Source organism: Myotis lucifugus, unplaced genomic scaffold, assembly GCF_000147115.1.
Source record: "Myotis lucifugus unplaced genomic scaffold, Myoluc2.0 scaffold_180, whole genome shotgun sequence".
Classification (NCBI taxonomy): domain Eukaryota; kingdom Metazoa; phylum Chordata; class Mammalia; order Chiroptera; family Vespertilionidae; genus Myotis; species Myotis lucifugus.
In genome coordinates, this window is record NW_005871228.1 from 1,802,319 (window position 1) to 1,823,664 (window position 21,346).

General features: G+C 41.3%; 1 protein-coding gene across 4 annotated transcripts; it reads left to right on the top strand.

Annotated features, from left to right (window-relative positions):
- The first annotated feature begins 2,188 nt into the window (after nt 1–2,188).
- Nucleotides 2,189–13,772, top strand: TRMO (tRNA methyltransferase O). 4 transcript variants are annotated; one of them, XM_014462404.2, is made up of 5 exons: nt 2,189–2,335; nt 4,076–4,250; nt 6,556–6,713; nt 9,415–10,077; nt 13,313–13,772. In XM_014462404.2, exons 1-5 carry the CDS (start codon nt 2,200–2,202, stop codon nt 13,570–13,572), a joined length of 1,392 nt encoding a protein of 463 aa, XP_014317890.1. In that variant the 5' UTR covers nt 2,189–2,199; the 3' UTR covers nt 13,573–13,772. The 4 variants fall into 4 exon arrangements, with proteins under 4 accessions (XP_014317890.1, XP_006096550.1, XP_023616149.1 ...); XM_006096488.3 differs by having other exon boundaries at nt 9,415–10,068; XM_023760381.1 differs by lacking the exon at nt 2,189–2,335 and adding an exon at nt 2,387–2,539.
- The last annotated feature ends 7,574 nt before the right edge of the window (nt 13,773–21,346 follow it).

Consider the following 21,346-nt stretch of genomic DNA (forward strand, 5'->3'; position numbering starts at 1 on the left):
AAATTACACGAGTGGAGCCTTGAAAGATGGAGAGGATTTATATTATAGGTGGGGATAACGGCATTATTATGGTATGTTCCACAGAGAGGAGTGAATTCAAGTGTTCAAGACGTTCAGTTAATGCAGGGTCCCTGTGGAATAGCAGCCTAGAAGCTAAAAATCTTGTATTATTAGAGTGTACAGAATTTTGAATACTTAACTAAGAAGTATATCCCTTGTTAGGTAATGGGGAACTAAGTAAGACTTTTGAACAATGAAGTGGCAGTTTTAGTATTTAGGAGTATTTATTTGGTGATAATGGTCAGGATTAACTGAAAAGGAGGAGAGCCTGGGGGCAGGAGCAGGAACTATTCTGGGTGGGAAGAGGTCTGGAAGTTTGGTTCAGCAAGGGCACAATTGCCTAAGTTTTCTATGCAGATGTAGCAACAGTAAAGAACAAGACAATCCTAGTCTCTCAAGCATTCATGGTATAGAACAGTGGTTCTCAACCCTCTTGGTATATAAGAACCACTGGGGAAGATTTCGAAATTACGATGCCCAGACACCTCCCTGGGGCTTCTATTCACCTGCCTAGGATGACATCCAGACATAGGTATATTTTTTATTTTGCTTTAAATGACTTTTTGAGGAATAATTTTAGAATTACATAAAAAAGCTGTTTCTAAACCTGTTCATTTGTTATGAACTAATATTCCTGTATACCTCTCACCCGGTTAACATCTTCTGTAACCATGGTCCACGTACCAAAACTTAAGAAATTAAGATGTTACATTACCTTGAAGAGGTAGCAATCTACTTCATTAGTCTTTCCAAGTCTGCTCTGCATTTCAGTACTTGTCACACTTGGTAATGAATGTATTTTTGTGTGTGTAAATGTCATTACATATGATGTCTAAGGCAGGGAAGGCAAATAAATACCTCATTTTCTACACTAGACTGTCCACATATTAAGGAAGACTGTCACTTTCCACAACACCACCATCTAGTGGCAAACACAGCTATTACCACGCCAGTTTTACAGCGTATATATAGCTCAGCCATCCTCAAACTTGTTTCTTCAGCTACACAGAGCTGTTTCCGAGTGGAAACAGAATAATAGCATTCTTTTCCAAATTTTCAAGTGCCTTTCTGTTTAAACCACGTTCTCTTTAAATCCTTGGCTCTTTCTGCTGATTCTTTTCTACTAGTGACCCATTAGTTCATAACAAATGAACAGGTTTAGAAACAGCTTTTTTAAAAAAATGGTTGTTAAGCTTTTAAGTCTGTGGACTTGTATGCTTTTGAATAATTTATATTGTAGGCAATATGTCTCCATCCTACCACCACGTCACGTGAACTAACAGGATAAAATGCCCAGAAACAGAAAAATGCATACAGAGAAACTTAAAATAGATAACAGATGATGTTACAAGTGGGTAAAAGGATAGGCTATCCTACAGGGATAACTGCTCATCGAATGCGATTTAAAAAAAGGGTCCTCGTTGTCCCTCAGCTTCTCAGAGCTGCCCAGAAACAACGACCCTAATCCCTTCAATGCAAATGGCCTGTTGACTCTCAATTTCATTCTCACTTCAGTTTCCTTGAGGGAGGGAGCACAAAAACAGTCCCAACTTCTTAACCCCTAATCCGGTATGGGGTTTCCCATCCATTTTATTTGAAGGTTTACTTGGGTTCCTTTCTGGTAAATCATTCTTACTATGGAAAAATGGGAGCATACATACAAGTATGAATGTATGGTATGGGTATTACCACCACCCAAGGAGAATTTTAAACATTTCCTAACATCCGATCATTTTGCTATTTGGTCATTGCACATACACATTCTCCCCCCGGCCCCACATTATTTTTCTTTAAATATTAACGTTATGCGCTTGATATGTAGGTTGCTTATTTGGAGATAGACCTCTTTTAAATCTTCTTGGTTGTGCCCTCCCCCCACCCCTTGGGAAGGGCGGGGACTCGGAGTCGCTGATTGCTCTGAAAGGGCTAGCAACTGCAGCGGGTCCGCGCGAGACAATTAAGACACCGGTTCGGTTCCGAGAGGAACCCCGTAACGGGAGAGGAACAGAGGATGACAAACACCTGCACAGTAAAGGTAACCTTTGGGCTGCCCGAGGATATCGCGCGCGCCCCATCCACTGCGCCTGCGCCGGATACTGACACCACCTTGCGGGTGCGACTGCTGCGCAGGCGCCAGGCATGCAGACCGGAAGCGGAAGGCTAGAACGCGTGGGGTGGGCGCCTCTGTCACCTGTAGCCATGCGCGGCTTGGAGGAACCAGGGCGTCGCCCCACAGCGACCCCGTGCGGGTGCGTGAAGCCGGCTCTGGAGACAGGTAACTTCTGAGAGGCTGGCGATTTCGCACTCGGAAGAGGCCTAGGTGTGGGCCGCCCACTTCACTGCAGAGAGGGACGAGAAATGCAAGACCCTGAGCTGACGTGCGTCACATTTACTGCGAAGGCACGGCTCACGTGCTTTGCCGACCACGTGACCTGTCTAGGCGGGCTGGATGACGTCATCATGTTCCTCGGCAGCTGAGGTCCGCCGGGTCTTGCCGCGGTGGTTGAACTGGCCTCATCCCGTGTAACGGCTCTCGTAGGGAGCTTTTGTTCATGTAGGAGAGATAGGATGCGTGCCGCTGGTGGTGTGCGGGTTAGGAATTAGTGCCACCAGTGAGGAGCTTCCTGTAGGCAATGAGGAAAGCCTGGAAAGGCCAGAGGGAGGAAATAGTTTTAAACTGGGCCCGGAAAGATGAAATGAGTTTGCTTTTCTTTTTTTTCACCTTTGCATGTAGAGCAAACTATAGTAACTTTAGAAACTAGAGGATGCAAGTGGAAGAAAATTAGCCACCACCCAGAGAAAACCATGGTGAATATCTTGATGTTTGTTTTACTGCATACACCCTAGGAATATGAATTGATATATGACCTCTAAAAACTTAAGATTCATAAAAATCCATGGTCAATCATTTTAATTTTAAGGGGTTAACTATTTTGTTTTATAGATGTCCTCTAACTTAACAAGTTCCCTATTACTGGGCGTTTAGGATATTGCCAGTTTTCATTGTTTTAAATGAAAGTTCTTGAAACTAAAATCTTTGTGTATGCTCTAAATGTTTGACTTAAATTTCTTAAAAGTACTGTTACCTGGTCGAAGGTTGTGCTCTTTTTTTTTAGAGTTGCACACTACCAGATTACAAGTCTAGTATTTTGACGGGCAGGAAAGAGCGTGGCTCAGAAGTATTTGATGGAACAGGGAGTTTGGGGAACCATTGATTGGATTCAGATTATAGAGAACCTTGAACACCAGGCTAGGAAATGCACCATCTGTTAACAGTGGGAAACATGGAAAGTTAAAGTTAGTAGCATGACATAAGGAACCCAGAGTCTGGAGGACTGGAGTAGTGTGTGTTGAGGAGGGGAGGGACTGGCAGAGGGGAGACAAATTATAACAAGAGTCATTTAATAGTCCAGGCAAGAAGTGGAAAGGACCTACCATTTGAACTTTTCTGCCTGCACAAGACTTGTAAATAAACACTGTGTACAAAACCTCTACATCAGTAACTTACTGGTTTTTTTCTTATTACACAGTTAATATAGTTGTAATATTGTTAAAAGGAAGGAAAGCCCGAGCAAGGGCTTTAAAAACCACTCCTTGCTGAGCACCTTCTATTGTACTAGGTGCTTTACATCTTTTGATAATCTTATAACTCTGAAATAGGTGTTATTATCCTTGTTTTATAGATGAGAAAACAGATTTAGAGATGTAAGTGATTTTGTCCAAGGTCTCACAGCTAATGTAATAGCTCTACCTTGTTTTTGTCCTTTTTCTCTTTGATACTAGCCCTAACCCTCTCGTATTATTTAGGGAATCACTTCACCCCATTTCTCTGATTTTCATGCCAGTACTACTCCCATGGCATGCCTGTGCTTATTCCTATCCTGCATGTAAGAATCATGTTCTGTAGTTGTATAACACCTGGTAGGTTTTAAAACTATGAAATCAATGCCTTAGAAAAAACATGTTTTCGTACACCTTTTGACTAATGATTTCTTACCTAATTTATTTTCTATAGGGAATCTTTTAACTGAGCCAATTGGCTACTTGGAATCCTGTTTCTCAGCCAAGAATGGTACTCCAAGGCAGCCATCCATTTGTCGCCATTCAAGGGCTTGTTTGAGAATTAGAAAGAGCATCTTTAATAATCCTGAACATTCCTTGATGGGTTTAGAAGAGTTTTCTCACGTTTGGTAAGTTGTTTTACAGCGTTGGGCCAGAGCTTGCCCGTGAGTAAAATGTATTCCAGTTGATATGCAACCACTGATGGAGGCAGCCTTAGAGCCTGTCATCCAGACCAACCTGTCTATTGCGTGAGATTCCTCTGCTGTATTTGTGCATGTGATTGTCTGCATAACTTGGACACCCCGAGGGAAGCTTGGATACACTGAGGAGGCACGGTCCTTTTGCAGTTGGCTCTCATTGTGATCAACACCTTTCTGTTGAGCTGAAATCTGTAGACCCTCCCTATTCTGTCTATGGGTAGTCATTCTGTTCTCTGCACCAGCAGTCAGCAAGCTGTGGCCCATGGACCAAATCCATCCCACCACCTTCTGTTTTTGTAAATACGTGTGTGGGAACAGCCACGTGCATTTGTTCATGTGCTACAGCAGCAGAGTTGAATAGTTACAGTAGAGACTAGTTGGCCTACAAACCCTAAAATATTTGATATCTGACTTTTTACTGAAAGTTTTCGGACCCTGCCCTACACCCATGAAGAATTAAGTCTACTCTTCTTAGAAGACAAAAGAGACCTTAGAAATCTGGATAGTTTAAATAAAGTGTTACCTGGGGACTCTTCCCCCTCCCCACGTGGGAATCTGTGCTGTGGGACTCTTTCCCCCTCCCCACGTGGGAGTCTGCTTGTTTCTCAATAAATTTCCACCTTTTACAATAATAATAATAATAATAATAAAGTGTTACCTATATTAAAGCCTGTGTTATATGTGTCATTTGGAATTCTTTTTGTCCATTCTTCCTCACCCCAACATCAGTAGTCGGAAGTGGTCTAATTTTACTGGTGTAGACCTAAAATTAAGTTTTTGTTCTGAAATAGTTACTTTTTTCATGTTAGTTTGGGTAGATTAGAACGAACATGGGTGTTCTGATGATCTAGTGTGTATGATCTTGATTGGATTATTTAAGTTAAAAACATTGCTGATATAAAAAAATGGACTCAGGAGTATATAGATTTTTTTTTCTTAATTCTCCTCTTTTTCTTTTTCATCCCCACCTTTCAACACTCTTCAGGGATTATCGCTGTTAACAGATTGGTGTATATCCTGCCAAACCTTTTCTTTCTTTTTCTTTTTTGATACTCATAGAAGCATAAATATATACACACAGAGTGAGTTTTTTAAAAAAAACAATGGAATATGTTTTCTTCACTTAGTGTGTATATCACACAGTACATATAGATTTACTTTCTTTTGCTTTAATGGCTGCCTGTTATTGCAAAATATAGATGTACCATGATTTGACTATTCCCTTGTTAATGGAGACTTATTTTGCTATTACAGTCATGCTGTAACAAACCCCCTTAGACACATTCTTGGGCACTTGTATATTTTTATGAATAGGATATGGGAAGTGGCTGTATTGGGTTAGAAGGTGTACATACTTATAATATTGGAGAGCTCCTGCCAAATTGCCCTCTAAAAAGCATAACCAATGTATACATCAATGGTAAATGAAAATGACCTTTTCTATACACTATTGATAGCACTATTTGTTACCAATTTTTTACATTTTTGCCTGACAGGAAAAAACAGTATTTTGTTTTTTAGTTTAATTTTTTTTATTATTAACAAAGTTTAACATCTTTTCATATGGTTGTTAGCTATTTCTCTTTCTTTTGTCAATTACTTTTTCATGGTCTTTGTTTCGTTTCCTATATTGAGTTGTCCTTTGTGATATGTAGGAATAGTTTAGATACCACAGATATTAATCCATTCATTGTCTATTATACACACAGCAAACATTTTCTCCTTGGATGACATTTTGTAGCACATAAACTTTATGATTTCAAATCTGTTAACTGCTTTTCTTCATAGATTCTTGCTTTTAATCTTGTATAGGAAGGCCTAGTCAAGTTGTTTAACATTTCTGAACAGCAATTTCCTCATCCTTAAAATGGGGAATAAATTATACTTCTTAGGATTGTTAAGCAGATTAAATGATGTGAATATAAAAATGTCTAGCATACTGCCTGGCATATAACAAACACCTCATAAATATTGTTTATGGGGCACTTGACAAACATCTATTAAGTTCTTACTGTGTACCACTCATTGTATTAGGGACAAAGGATACTGAGATAAGACTCTTCCTTCATGAAACAGGAATGGTATTTTTTTTTTCTCACGGATTACATTTTAATACCATTAAAAGCATTCTTTCTGTTTTAATTTGTGGGGATTAAAGATTTTCCCCCCTCAACTCATTATGATAAATTAACTTGTGCTTTTTTCTTACTCAGTGGTTTGTTTTTTTCAATAGGATTTTGTTTGTTTTTCACAAAAATGGTCATTTGAGCTGTAAGGCAAAAGTTCAGCCTCCTAGGCTGAATGGTGCGAAGACTGGAGTTTTCTCCACAAGGAGCCCACATCGTCCCAATGCAATAGGACTGACCCTGGCCAAGCTGGAAAAGGTAGAAGGTACACATGTCGTTTTTACTTTTAACCTTTTCTTTCTTCTTAAAAAGAAGTCTTATAAAATCTGCATAATATTCAACACTGGCTGTTATTCAGACAAATACTGGTGATGTCGAGAAACATTTTGACATAAACTGTCAGAGGATGCTCAGAACTTATTTATATTGTTACATTTATCCAAGTTTAAATTATTTAAAAATAACTTAAGATTTCATAATCATTAAATTAGTAACCACATTTTCTCTGACTTGGAATGCAGTAAATACAAAATGATTAAAAAGTATTTGGATGCTTTCAAAATTTAACACACAGTAACTGGTCATACATGCATATGTGGTCAGCACATAGAGTGGTGGTGTGTCATTTCTTCCTTGCAGCCTGGAGGAAGTGAACTTGCATTGTGGCTGCAGTTGTGTTTGTCAGCTGTGATTTGTGGCAGAGGGCCTGGGATGAATCACACTGTAGGGTCAAACATCTGTCAGATTGTGGAAGTCCCTGTGTAGAATACCAGATTAGTTTTAACTCCCTGTTAATGTATAACCTAGTTTCTGAGCCAGACGATTTGGAAAGCAGGCGTCCCTTCTTGAACTTCTGGCCTAATCAGCACATTTGTTAGAGAGGCAGAAGATGAAGCAGCAGGTGGACTGGAAGTCAAAGACCACTCCAGGCTTCAGCTTGCTTATTTGTTCAGTGGGCAAAGAAGAAGGATCTGCCCTCTCTGGAATGCTGCATGATTTTTTTGAGGATCTTATAAGACAAAAGCTCTAAGAGTACTTTTCAGACTTTTGAGTGCTAAAAAGATGAGAGCAGTTATTTTGCTTGTTCTTTCTCAGAACCTGAACTCCTCTGCTGGATTGTATTCAACCAGGCCTTGGATAGGTTTTCTGGAAAAATTCTGTAGCTGATCCAACTTGAGTTTTATTAATTTGTGATGACTAACCAACTTGAGTAAGCAGTACTAGAACATTTTATGATCATTCGTACACCCACACATATTTTCTGAGCACTGAATATGTGCCAGGCATTGTTCTGGGTGCTGGGGATATAGTGATAAACAGATCAGATAAAAATCCCTGCCCTACAGAAAAACTTAACACCCTAACGGGGGAGATCAAATCAGAAAGGTGAAAGGCAAGCACAATAACACTATAGTTACTAAATATGCATTATAGTGACTACTAGTGTTCGTGTGGTATGTTCAGTTTATAAAGAGCATTCATGTGCGTTATCTCACAGTGGCTCTGTGGGTTTGGTAGGGTAACCATCTCCATTTTATGGATGAGGCCACTGCTGTTCTTTGATATTAGATAATTTTAATAATAGCATCTAGCCAGGGGGTAGTCTGACTCCAAATCCCATGTGCTCTTACCTATGCTACAGTGCCTTTCTTTCTTCAGTAGACATTGTTAGGCATAATCACTTAGGAAGTACAAAAGGCATCTTTCCAAAGTTCCAGGCTCACTCACAGTAAGCATAATTTTAGAAATCAAAGTCCTTTGTTAGTCATGTTTTTCTTAAATGGAGACAGAATCCAATGTGATCATACACAGTTTTTCTGGCCAATTTCCCAAGGATCAAGTTAGTAGACTTAGACTGTGCATGAGTAGTAGGATCTGGATAGCAGCTATGTAAGTGAGAAAATAAGAGACCTGTTCTTAATATTTGTTAATGGTGACTTGTGTTCTGCTTAATTGTTTGATGGAGTATTAAATTTCAATTGCTGCATAACAAATTATGCACTTATCAGTTTAAATAATACACATTTATTATGTGTTTAAAACATTATGTTTTTGTGGGTCAGGAGCTGGGTCCTCAGCTTAGGGTCTCACCAGGCTTCAATTAAGGTGTCAGCTGGGATGAGTTCTTATCTGGAGGCTTGACTGTGGAAGAATTCACTTCCAAGCTCACTCAGGTTGTTGGCAGAATTCACTTCCTTATAGTTGTGGGACTGAGGGCCCCAGCTTCTTGCTGGTCGTTGGTTGGTGGCTGCCCTCCACTCCTAGACACCCCGCCTGCAGTTTCTTGCCACCTGGGCTATCCCTGAGTGGCTGCTTACTTCATCAAGTCCACATGGAGAGTCTCTTGAGTGAGTCTGCCAGCAAGCACAGGCATCTTAACATAATATAGTTACTGGAGTGATATCAAGTCACACTCAAGAGGATGGGATTGTACACGGCCGTGAACACCAGGAGGTGGGCATCATGGGGACCACCTTAGAGTCTGTTTGCCACAATGGAAACCCTCATTGGTCCCACAGAGATACATTGAGGACACCAATGTGCCTGACAGAGTTAGAAGCCCCAGTGATGCAAAGATGAGTCAGCCCCACCCAGTGCTGAAGGGTTCAACTGCTCACTGTCTAGGGAGAGAGACTCTAAGCCGGTTATTGCCTGACCACATGAAGAGGGCTCTAGGAGAAGTTTGTATACAGTTCCTCTAGAACACGAAAGAGCGCTTATGTCTGGGAGAGCCAGGAGGGCTTTTGTAGAAGAGGTGTTATGTGAGAGCCTTGGAGAGCAAGTGGGAGTTTTACAGGTAAAGACGAGGATGGGTTTCCAGTGTATGTCAGCACCAAGTGTAAGAGAGCCTGGTACATAAGAGAATTGTGAGCAAGCTTGGGGAAGCATAGGTAGATGATGCCAGTTCTTCAGTTGTTTGCACTATTGTTCATTGTTATTTCTAAGAGGTATTTTTCACATTATAGGTGGAGCTATCTACCTTTCTGGAATTGACATGATTCATGGCACACCTGTACTGGACATAAAGCCCTACATTGCTGATTATGACTCACCACAAAATTTGATTGAGCCTTTAGGGGAGTGTAATTTACAGAATAACCAATATAAACCAAAAATTGTGTCCCGGTCTGATGCCAAGACTGACAGCCCTGCTCAGCAACAGCTCTCTGAGTGGGAGGAACCACAGCCCTGCGGTCGCACTAAGGAGAAGCCTACCTGTCCCGAACACAGAGCTTCAGGAGAAAATGACAGGCAACACAAAGACACAGCCAAAATACAGCAACGCTCGCCTAGGCACAGGGAGACAGCAGACTTGGGTTTAGAATCCAGAAGTGGTCAGACACTAAGTGTGGCGGAGGAGCAGATGGGCCCATCTCGCCTGGAGAAGAGCTTTTCAGAGGAGAGTACAGATGAGCGGCCACGGAGAAGGAAAGAAGCAGTGGTCCCACAAGGAGGCAGTGGGGAGGTGCAGCCTGTGCCTCCTCACTGCCCTCCCCGGATGGCTGACGCAGCCCACCACAGTGTGGTTCCCGCCTGGGTGCGAGAGGCCCCTGTGGCCACCTTGCAAGTCCGGTTTACTCCTCACGCGGAGATGGACCTTGAGCACCTCAGTTCAGAAGGTGAACCGGGTACTTTCCATTTCTTATTTCTGAATGAGAGAGGAGCTTTTACTAGGAGGTTTAGCCAAACTTGCTATTTCTGAGGGTAAGATCTCTTAGCACAGAAACTGTCCACATAAAGTCCTAGCACTAGAGACATGCACTTTATTGCAGAAGAGGCCAGACTTTTACTTGGAGCCTGTTTTCTTTAATATGTGGTTCTTTAAAAACATTATCTGGTTTCTCCAGCCCATAGCAGATCCAAAGCAGCATCTAGAATGAAGGACAGGCTGTGAAGAGGTGGGTGCAGTGGCTCCAATAGAAAGTAGCCAGTTATGAAGGAGATGTCAGATTTCATCTGCCCCTGGAGGGTTGTGCTTCTCATTCCTCCTAAGGCTTTATGTTTAAACAAAGCATTTGCTTTTTAAATTGATCTCCTTATTAGAAAGTTTTGTTTATGAAAGTTGTTTTATCACTCGATACAGTTGATGGGGAGGAGGAAGTTCAGTTTTAAAAGGATTTTTGTGGTAGAACAAAGCAGTGCTCCCTAGAAGATACTTTATATTTACTCTTGCCCTTTGTCTTGTGGTTATTGTTGAATGCTTCTTACTTTGGAAAGTTTTCTCTTTTTCAAACTACAGTGTTGTACTTTCTTTTTTTTTTTTTTTTTTTTTTTTTTTTTTTAAATATATTTTATTGATTTTTTACAGAGAGGAAGGGAGAGAGATAGAGAGTTAGAAACATCGATGAGAGAGAAACATCGATCAGCTGCCCCCTGCACATCCCCCACTGGGGATGTGCCCGCAACCCAGGTACATGCCCTTGACCGGAATCGAACCCGGGACCCTTCAGTCCGCAGGCCGACGCTCTATCCACTGAGCCAAACCGGTTTCGGCAGCAGTGTTGTACTTTCTTAATTAAAAATAGTTAAAAAGAAATTACAAAATATAACTATAAACAGGGATTGATTTATAACAGATAGCAGACTTTAGAGCCTGTATAGAAATAAGAAATGAGCTCAGAAAGTTCAGAGTCTAGAAAAGATGAAAGATACTGAATGGAGGGAGAGAGGTTGGCACTGATAGAGTGCTGTGGGAACATGAGGGAGAGGAGGGTTCTGACTTGTGCAGCAGAGAGACAATCTGGGAAGGCTTCCTAGAGGAAAAGGCATTTGAGCTTAGCCCAGAAGGATAGGTAGACAGGGAAGTGAGGGAAGGTACCTATGCCAAATGAACAGCCAGGCAAAGGCCTGGAGCTTCTACCAGACACACTGTTACTGAAGTATGTGACGTGTTTTCTATTGTTGTTTCGTTTTTTGTTTTTATTTTTTTTTTTTCTTTTCTTTGCTGTGTGTGGATGTTTTTGGAACTCTGCTGTTTTGAATGGTTTTAGAGTCATTTTATGAGCCGTGCAACAAGGGAATCTTAGCACTGTGTAATTGGTCCTTGTTTTTTGATCAACAATTGAACTTCATGGCTTTACCTACAAACGTATTTATTGGAGATAGCCTAGAATGAATTTTGGCTGTTTTCTAAAAATTAAATTTCCTTTCAGAAGGATAGGAACCCACAGCCACTCTAGATCAGCAGTTGCCAGCCGGTGGGCCGCGGACCACTAGTTCACATAGACCGCTGCTCTAGATGATATTTTGAATAGGGACAACATTGTTTAAAGCACATGCCTTTCTGGAAAGGTCTTGCCTTCATCTGGACATATATATATTATGTTATAGCTATTAAAAACTAGGTCACTGTTAATTTTTATTTAACTACTAGTGGCCTGGTGCATGAATTCATGCACATTGAAAGGAAATTAATTAGAAGAAGTATTTTAATATTGCTATTCACCCTTTCTCTATAATAGAAATGTCAACTAAATTCATGATCGACAATGACAGATGGAAACACATGTGTGCGTTTGGCGCTGAGAGCTTTACATGTATTATGCATGCGCGAGTCAACTTAGCCTTTTATAGATATAGAACAAACTTGCTTAATTAGACCTGCTTTCTGATTTAGCTAAACTTTTTCCAGCCCAGTGAAGCATCCCAACTTCTCTTTCAGGTAATTGTCAGCAACACAGCAGTAAATATCAACAGGAAGCAGATTATTATTGTAGATCACGCAGGGAGAACAAAGGATAAAATATTTAACTGCAGCAGTGTTTGACTATATTCTGTGCAGTGAGAAAACCTGAAGTCATTTTTAAGGTCCACCATTTCTTCTTTTCAGTCGGTTCAAGTTTCTAAGCTTTCTAAATCTCCGTTTTCCAGCTAATGAAAAGAAAACAGGATTCCACTGAGTCTCCTATCTACCTACTCCAGGATTTCTGTGAGGATCAAATGAGATGAGGCACAGGAAAACGCTTCACAGACATTTGGTTATAGTGTAAAGTGTTTCCACTGGCTATAAAGCAAGTTGTGTTCCTGGGCTGCAGAAACTGCAGGGATGCTAGTTGTCAATAGGGAGAGGAAGTTGGGCATTGCTATGTGACATCATTACCCGGACGGAAGGATGGACACTTAGAATATTAGCCTTTTATATACATAGATTTTACAATGCTATCAATGCAGGAAGTGTTGCTATTTGGCAGGGTAAACATCTGTTTGCCTGACATACACACCTGGGTGGAATGGGTTGGCCTGTTCTTTAGTGATGGCTTTGAACTTTCTCAGTGTATCTGTTCCACAGTTTTCACAAGGACTCTCTCATGTTCTGTTCCTTAGAGAATGTGACGTCACTAACTGTGGGGCTGTGTGACACCTGCTCTTGGAGGCACCTTCCCTTGCTTACAGCTAGTGCTCTGGGCCTGTGTGGGTTTAGTCCTCTTTCTTGTGGCTTTCTGAGAATGCTGGGCCTGTCACGTATTTCCCTGATCATGTCTCCATTTATTCTGAGAAGAAAATGACAAGGAATTGAATTAAAGTCTACATTGATCATAGAAAAGTGACACTTAGGTTGCCAGAAAATGAAAGCTCAGCTCTCCTATTAAGGGACTAAGGAAAAATATCACCATGATATTTTTTGTTTAGCAAGTGGAAATTTGGGGGACCCATAAGTTTAATGACACTTGAAGGCTTCCTGAAGGAAAAGATAGTACTCTAAGTACCACTTGAAGGTGACATTCTCTGTAATGACTGAGATTTCCAAACCCTCTTCATTTCAAGTGATACTCAAGGAACTAATAAAGCTCCTCATTGAAGTTTGCTGTAATAAAATTTGACGTGTGTGATTTTGAGCATTAAGTTGTGTTCTTCTCATTGCAGATGTTGGTCAGGCTTCATTTAAGTATTTTCAGTCAGCAGAGGAAGCAAGGCATGCCATCGAGGCTGTGTTGTCAGCCGACCCCCGGTCTGCATACCGACGGAAGCTCTGCCAGGACCGCCTTTTCTACTTTACTGTAGACACAGCACACGTCACTTGCTGGTTTGGTGATGGCTTTGCAGAGGTCCTAAGGATCAAGCCGGCTTCTGAGCCTGTTCAGATGACTGACCCTGTGGAGTCCTTGGTGTCTCTAGGATCGTAAGTAGCTGCCATCACATCGTTCAGACAGCCTACTTGGCGTTGGTTGTGACTAGCCGATTTTTTGTACAGGCTAATGATGTGACTTCTTTTCAGAAAGAAGCAGCACTTTGTGGTCTCACTGCTTTGTTTGATTTGAGTTGTTCATAATATTTATTTAAAAAACATGTCTTTTAATAAATTGAGAGAGAAAATTTAAAGAAATTGCTATATGCTTCTTGATTGGTTAATATCAAAGAATGCAAAATGATGCTGTCTCAGTGATCTCTGAAAGAAGTTGGTTGTTCTTGGCACTTGATGAAATTGGGCAGAGATCATTTTAGCAGGGACTTGCAAGCTGAGGGGACCTGTTCAACAATTCATATTGGTTTTCCTGTTTGGAAAAGCCTGACCTCTCTGTTTTATTCTAATCAAGCTGAGTTACTATATCCTGGGAAACTAACAAATAAAAACCAAGTGGTTATAAAGATCTTAGAGATTAAACCCCTGTGCTTCAGACAAGCACACGAGTGCACATGTGAATATATATTTAATCCTGATTCCAAAATAGAGACTTAGATTTCTTTGTATAAGAAAAAAAAGTCAACCTGGCCAGTGTGGCTCAATGATTGAGCATTGACCTATAAATCAGGAGGTCACGGTTCGATTCCTGGTTGGGGTACATGCCTGGGTTACGGGCCTGATCCCCAGTGTGGGGCATGCAGGAGGCAGCCAATCAATGATTCTCTCTCATCATTGATGTTTCTATCTCTCTCTCCCACTTCATTCCTCTCTGAAATCAATAAAAATAAAAAAAGAAGAAAAAAAAAGTCACCCCCAGAAGTCTAAGAATATAACTTAATTACTGGTTTATTTCTTATTTATTTTATGACTGTCTATTGGGTTAGATTTTGGTGATAAAATGAGATGAATATGATCCAGTTCTTGTTGCAAATCATAGTGGAGGAAAAAGACATAAGGACATTATTGTATTCTGTTAGATAAATATATAGTAATTAAGTCTGGATGTACCTCGCTCCTGTGTAGTACCATGTAGGAAGCAGTTGTAATAATATATTGCCTATAGGTGATTTTATTGATGTGATCTCAGATAAGATTTATAATCAGTGTAACCAAATTAGATACCTGTAAACATGACATAGGCTTTCCTAATCACAATTGTAAATCTTAATGGCTGATTGATCATGGTTTTGAAATGAGCCCTGCTGCTTGCACATTCTTGCAGAGTCATTTGTGGCTGATGACACTGTACTTGTGAATCAAACTAGGTTGTCTATGAGGTGACTTAGAACCTCTTGGGGAAGTATCTTTAATTTTATTTTTAAAAACTTTTTATTTTGAGTTATAATAGATTTACAAGAAGTTGCAAAAATAGTGCAGATGTTCCGAGTACCCTTCACCTAGCTTCTAGTTGTGATAACATCTTACATAACTATAGTATAATGTTAAAACTTGGATGTTGACATTGGTATAATCCACCCTAAATTTTGACTTCGATGTTTTTCTCTTAAAATTATTTTGAGATTGAGTAAGGGCTTGAAGCACAAAATGTGGGTACTTAATATGGAAAAAATAAGTCTGAGGATGATACCAATTAGCCTTCTAGCAAGAGGACTGTTCAGTTGTTAGAGGTTTTAATATACATTCTCAAACTTTTAGAACTAAGTCCTAAATGTAATCCAGCTTAATTCTCAGCCAGCTCATCAGCCTCTAATATTCCTAGTGTTTGACCTTCTAGCCCAGTGATGGCGAACCTATGACACACGTGTCAGAGGTGACACGAGAACTCATTTTTTTGGTTGATTTTTCTTTGTTAAATGGCATTTAAATATATAAAATAAATATCAAAAATATAAGTCTTTGTTTTACTATGGTTGCAAATATCAAAAAATTTCTATATGTGACACGGCACCAGAGTTAAGTTAGGGTTTTTCAAAATGCTGACATGCCGAGCTCAAAAGGTTCGCCATCACTGTTCTAGCCCCTGCTTAAAATCCTCCAGGATGATCCTTCACCCTGATCCTCATTATGTATGGACAGTGCTCATTATTAAAATTTTCTTCTTCTTGCCGAAACCGGTTTTAGCTCAGTGGATAGAGCGTCGGCCTGCGGACTGAAAGGTTCCAGGTTCGATTCCGGTCAAGGGCATGTACCTGGGTTGCGGGCACATCCCCAGTGGGAGATGTGCAGGAGGCAGCTGGTCGATGTTTCTCTATCATCGATGTTTCTAGCTCTCTATCTCTCTCCCTTCCTCTCTGTAAAAAATAAATAAAATATATTTAAAAAAAATTTTCTTCTTCTTTATGACATAAAATCTGTTCTCCAATAACTTCACCCTTTACTGAGACAATTTCACTCCCATTAGCCTGTCAGATACCATCCAGCTTCCCACCCTTCAGTCCCCTCATATGTCAGCACCCCTATTTTCTTCAGCTGTTTCTCATATAACATGTTCAGAAGCCGCTTTCCACCCCAACCCTTGAGTTCCCGAGTGTCCTGTTGTAAAGAATTTTGGATCTCTAGATCTTGAACTTTCATCCCTCAGAAAGAGAAGTAGTTTTATTTTTAAATCCACTCCCGAGGATATTTTTCCCATGATTTTTAGAGAGAGCGTGACCGGAGAGGGAGAGACAGAGAGAAACACTGATGTGAGAGAGACACATCGATTGTAGAGAGAAACATTGATGTGAGTGAGACACATCGATTGTTTGCCTCCTGCATGCCCTGACCAGGGCCCGGAGCCTACATGCCCTTGACCGGAATCGAACCCAGTACTCTTCAATCTGCAGGCCAACACCTCTATCCACTGAGTCAAACCATCTAGGGCTGAAAGAAAAGCAATTCTTTTTTTTTTTTTAAATATATTTTATTGATTTTCCACAGAGAGGAAGGGAGAGAGATAGAGAGCCAGAAACATCGATGAGAGAGAAACATCAATCAGCTGCCTCCTGCACATCCCCCACTGGGGACGTGCCCGCAACCCAGGTACATGCCCCTGACCGGAATCGAACCTGGGACCCTCCAGTCCGCAGGCCGACGCTCTATCCACTGAGCCAAACCAGTTTCGGCGAGAAGCAATTCTTATATTTATTTTCATCTTGGAAACTTTTTCAAAAGAAGAATGGACAAAATTTTCTGTACTATGCATAAATAACATCTACCTTTAATGTAGTCTTTCCTTCTTGGTGCCTGTAGGTGGAGCCCTTGATAGCCGATTATTTTCAGTAGCTTGGAGATAAACTCCAGGAGTTCAAGCTGTTCAGGTAATTTAGGTTTTCTGCCCTCCTGTCCCAACTTTCCAAAACAGTAATTTCCACAAGAGATGTTGATCAATCACATATAGGAAGAGATTAGAAGGACCAGTGCCATTTATTAAATTTGTATATTGGAGCTTGGTTTAGGGTTGGGATGCATTATTCCAGCATGTAGAGCAAGCATGTCCAACTCAGGCTAACATGGGCCAAATAAACAAGGCTTAAGTTTATGTGGGCCACAAAAAAACAAAAGCTTCAATTTTCATAGAAACATAAGTTTATTTCGATATAGACATGCTGAATACAAAGGGCTGAAATAATGAGTAATCGTTAACATAAAACAATAGAACATTTGAATAAAAATTAATATTTTTTCTTGAACATTAACTTACCAGACACTGAATAATTGCACAAATTAATAAGCCTAAAGCCAATAAGCCTATTTTTCTTGTTCTCCGAAAATGAAATATTTCCTGTTGCACACACGAAACAAGTCAGTCCAAGATTAATGACGTGGCAATCGGCTGCTAAAATATTCGCTGCGAGTATTAGGGGAGAGAAATGGTGTGCCTGCATGTAAGGTGTGTAAGGGAAATTAATGCAACATGATTATAGTAATCAGTCATTAGTGAACGTTGTAGTTTGTTATTAATAACTAGGAGCCCAGTGCACGAATTCGTACACCTTGAAAGGAACTGTGGGCCGTGAGGCTGCGGTGGGCCCAGGGGCGGGTCTTGGCCCATCCTCCGCACCCCCACCTGGCGCCTCCCCACTGCAGCCCTGGTCCCCTTGCGTGCCAGCAGCCTCACTCCTGCCGCTGCCGCTCCCACACGCTGACGGCACCAGCCCCGCTTGCACCCGTTGACTGCACAGAGCGATTGGGGCTGGTGCCATCAGGCTGCTGCCCCGATCACCCCTCAGGAGCAGGGGGAGATGGAGAAGCCCTCAGGGGTGATCAGGGCCAGCAGCCACCGCTCACGCCTGCTGACGGCACCGAGCTATCGGGACCAGCGCCAGGCACCGGCTGTGGGTGCGAGCGGGGCCAGTGCTGGCAGTGGGTGCGAGCGGTGACTCTGGCAGCTGGTGCGAGCACCGGGCGGGACTGCGGCATGTGGGAGCAAAGAATTTTCAGTAACCACCAGAGACTTGCCCTGATGACAGCGACCGGCGCCCCGCCTTGGTCTGGCGCCCCCGCACACCTGGTCCACCATCCTGCTGCAGCTGATGCCCACCATGTTCCGCACTCTGCTGCCTGCTGCCAACACCCGCCATGTTCTGTGCACGTCCCCTGGTGGTCAGGGCATGTCATAGCAACTGGTTCAGTTATTCCACCATTCGGTCTATTTGCATATTAGGGTTTTATATATATATAGGTTATGTGTAACAGGATATTGTAAAAATTAAGTTACAAAATTTTTATTAAAACGTTTTTTACATACCGTTATATTGGCTCGGCCACAAAAATATTTGTTGTGTGGCCCGCAAGTTTGACATGTTTGATGTAGAGGCTGTACACAACCAGAAAGTCTCATTAGCCAAACCTACAAGCATGTGTGTACAAGACCTTCATTCTATTTACCTGTTTGTGACTTTTTGTTTGAAAAGAAGAAAATGAAGTTGAAGACATGAATTCACCTCTTGTGATAGTTTTCTTTTTATGATATGGTCCCAGAGAAGGCAGATGAGGACTCAATCATAATGAAATGTGTGTCAGTTAGTGAACTTTTATCATGTCCTTGGTACTCGTCTACATGCTTTTCATACATTGATCAGAGGTTAGGTCAAGCTCACATAGCTGGTCAGCATGCATCGAGGATGTCAGCCCACCCAGCCTGGCCCCAGAGTTGGCTCCCTCCCAGCTTGGCTCCAGATGTAGATGCTCAGCAAACCATGCTAGTTTATTTGAGGAATAAAGGCAGAAACATCCATTCCCACTAGATCTGCATGGAACCTCCTGGGAAGCAGCGTGGGAGATGTGGAGAACACTGAGTTTGGCCTCAGAAACTTCACGTGCTGTTTTTTGCTCTGTCCTGTGCTAGCTGTGTGACCTTGGGCAAGTCACTGCGTTCATCCCCAGCTCCCTGACCTTACAGAGTTGCTACAAGGGTGATGCTTGGGAGAATATTTTCTAAACCCTTTAATAGTCTGTAAACTTAGGTAATATTTTATTGGGCCTATAACAGTGATGACGAACCTATGACGCGTGTCAGAGGTGACACACGAACTCATTTTGGTTGATTTTTCTTTGTTAAATGGCATTTAAGTATATAAGACAAATATAAAAAATATAAGTCTTTGTTTTACTATGGTTGCAAATATCAAAAAATTTCTAGATGTGACACGGCACCAGAGTTAAGTTAGGGTTTTTCAAAATGCTGATACGCCGAGCTCAAAAGGTTCGCCATCACTGGCCTATAATCATTAACCTCTTTCTCTGCACTCTGCTCCATCTTACATGGCTGGGCAAGCAGACTCAGGAGAATCAAGGGGTTCCTAAAATCCAATGTAAAGATGCCTCTGTTTTCTTTTTGTGTTATAGAAATGGTTTTTTTTTTTTTTTAAGGGACTCCTTTTAGCAAGTTATAGGATGCTTTGCTAAGGGAGATATCACAAAGCGCCCCCATCCCAAGGACCTACTTGATGTTCTGCCGCAGGCCCAAGGCAACTTCTTTCCATCTGGCTTTCCCTTCTGGGTGGTACATGTACCACAAACTGCCTTCACTGTCCATGCATGCAGTCACCAGCTCAGTCCCTCACCTGTGCAAGGCAACCAATCGTTGTGTCTCTCTGTCTCTCCCCCTCCCTTCCACTCTCTGAAAATCAATGGAAAAAATATCCTTGGGCGAGGCTTAAAATTTTTTTTGAGTCAATGTGTATTTATGTTGTGCTTATGAAGAAAAGGTAGGATCAGATGTAATAGTGTTATCTACCTCTTCTGCTTTGTAAATTATTTGAGCATTCTATTCAGATTCTTCACTAATTCTTTTTGCAATTCAAATACAGACAGCTTTCTGTTACGTGGGACTCCACGTACGTCATTTCGTGGTTACATCACCATCTCCCATTTATTTATAAAAAAAAGAAAAAGTTCCGTCATTTCGACATATGTACATACATGCTTTATGTTTTTTATTATTTATTTACCACAAGTAAAGGTCAGGAATTGTTATCTTTCTTTTAAATTTTTTTTACTGTTTCACTTCCTTACTGCTGTGTATGTGCTCCATGTGAGTGACATAGGTGCTTATGTAGGTGGGTTCCAACTTACGGGAAAATCGTGTTACGTCGCGCTGTAGGAACAGATCTCCGACATAACCCAAGGACCTACTGTATACACAATGTTTTTATTCAGTTTTAACAATTTTTATTTTAAAAAGTTACTCACATGCTAAACACTGAAGAACTGTTAATAATTCTTCACACTGGTATAGACATTATACTTTACAAAGCAATTTTATTGTTTTTTATTTTTAAATTTATCTTTATTGTTGAAAGTATTACAGATGTCCTTCTTTCTCCCAATTGACTCCCTCCCATCCTACCCCCTTACTAGGCCTTCACTGTATTATTATCTGTCCATGGGTTATGCATATATGCATATAAGTTCTTTGGTTAATCTCAGTTTTAAATATATTATCTCTTTGGTAACTTAGCAACATATGATGGGTTAATTTTGCTTCTGGGACCTAAGCTGGAGACCTAACCACTATTTAAAACAGGGGTCAGCACACTATAGTCCAGTGATGGCGAACCTTTTGAGCTCGGCATGTCAGCATTTTGAAAAACCCTAACTTAACTCTGGTGCCGTGTCACATATAGAAATGTTTTGATATTTGCAACCATAGTAAAACAAAGACTTATATTTTTTATATTTGTCTTATATACTTAAATGCCATTTAACAAAGAAAAATCAACCAAAAAAATGAGTTCGTGTGTCACCTCTGACACGCGTGTCATAGGTTCGCCATCACTGCTATAGTCTGAAGGCCAAGTTGGGCCCACAGCCTGCTTTTGTAGAGCCTAAGAGCTAAGATTGGTCTTTACATTTAAAAAAGATTACAGAACTAATTAAATAAATCGTGCGTGGCTTAGCCTGAAAATGTAATGTCATGCCATCATTTAAAATCATGTCTTCAGGAGAAACCAAGATGGCGGCATAGGTTAATGCCGGAGTTTGCTACCTCGAACAACCACTTCAAAAATACAACTAAAAGACGGAACGGACATCATCCAGAACCACAGGAAGGCTGGCTGAGTGGAAGTTCTACAACTAGGAGGAACCGAGAATCAGAGGAGGCGCAGTGCTGAAGTAAAATACTAAGGTGCGGAGTGCGCGCAGCGCGGGCTGGTGGCTGAGGGCGTGGTTGTCTGTTTCAATTCTGGAGGGAGCCTCAGACTCTGAGCTCCAGATCTGGGCAAGTCTCTAGGGACCCAGACTCAAACGGGAGAAGCGGGACTGTCTGGCTTCGGTCCCTCCGAGGTTTGCAGCGATAGCTGGGACGGAGAGGCAGAGCCCCTGGGGGA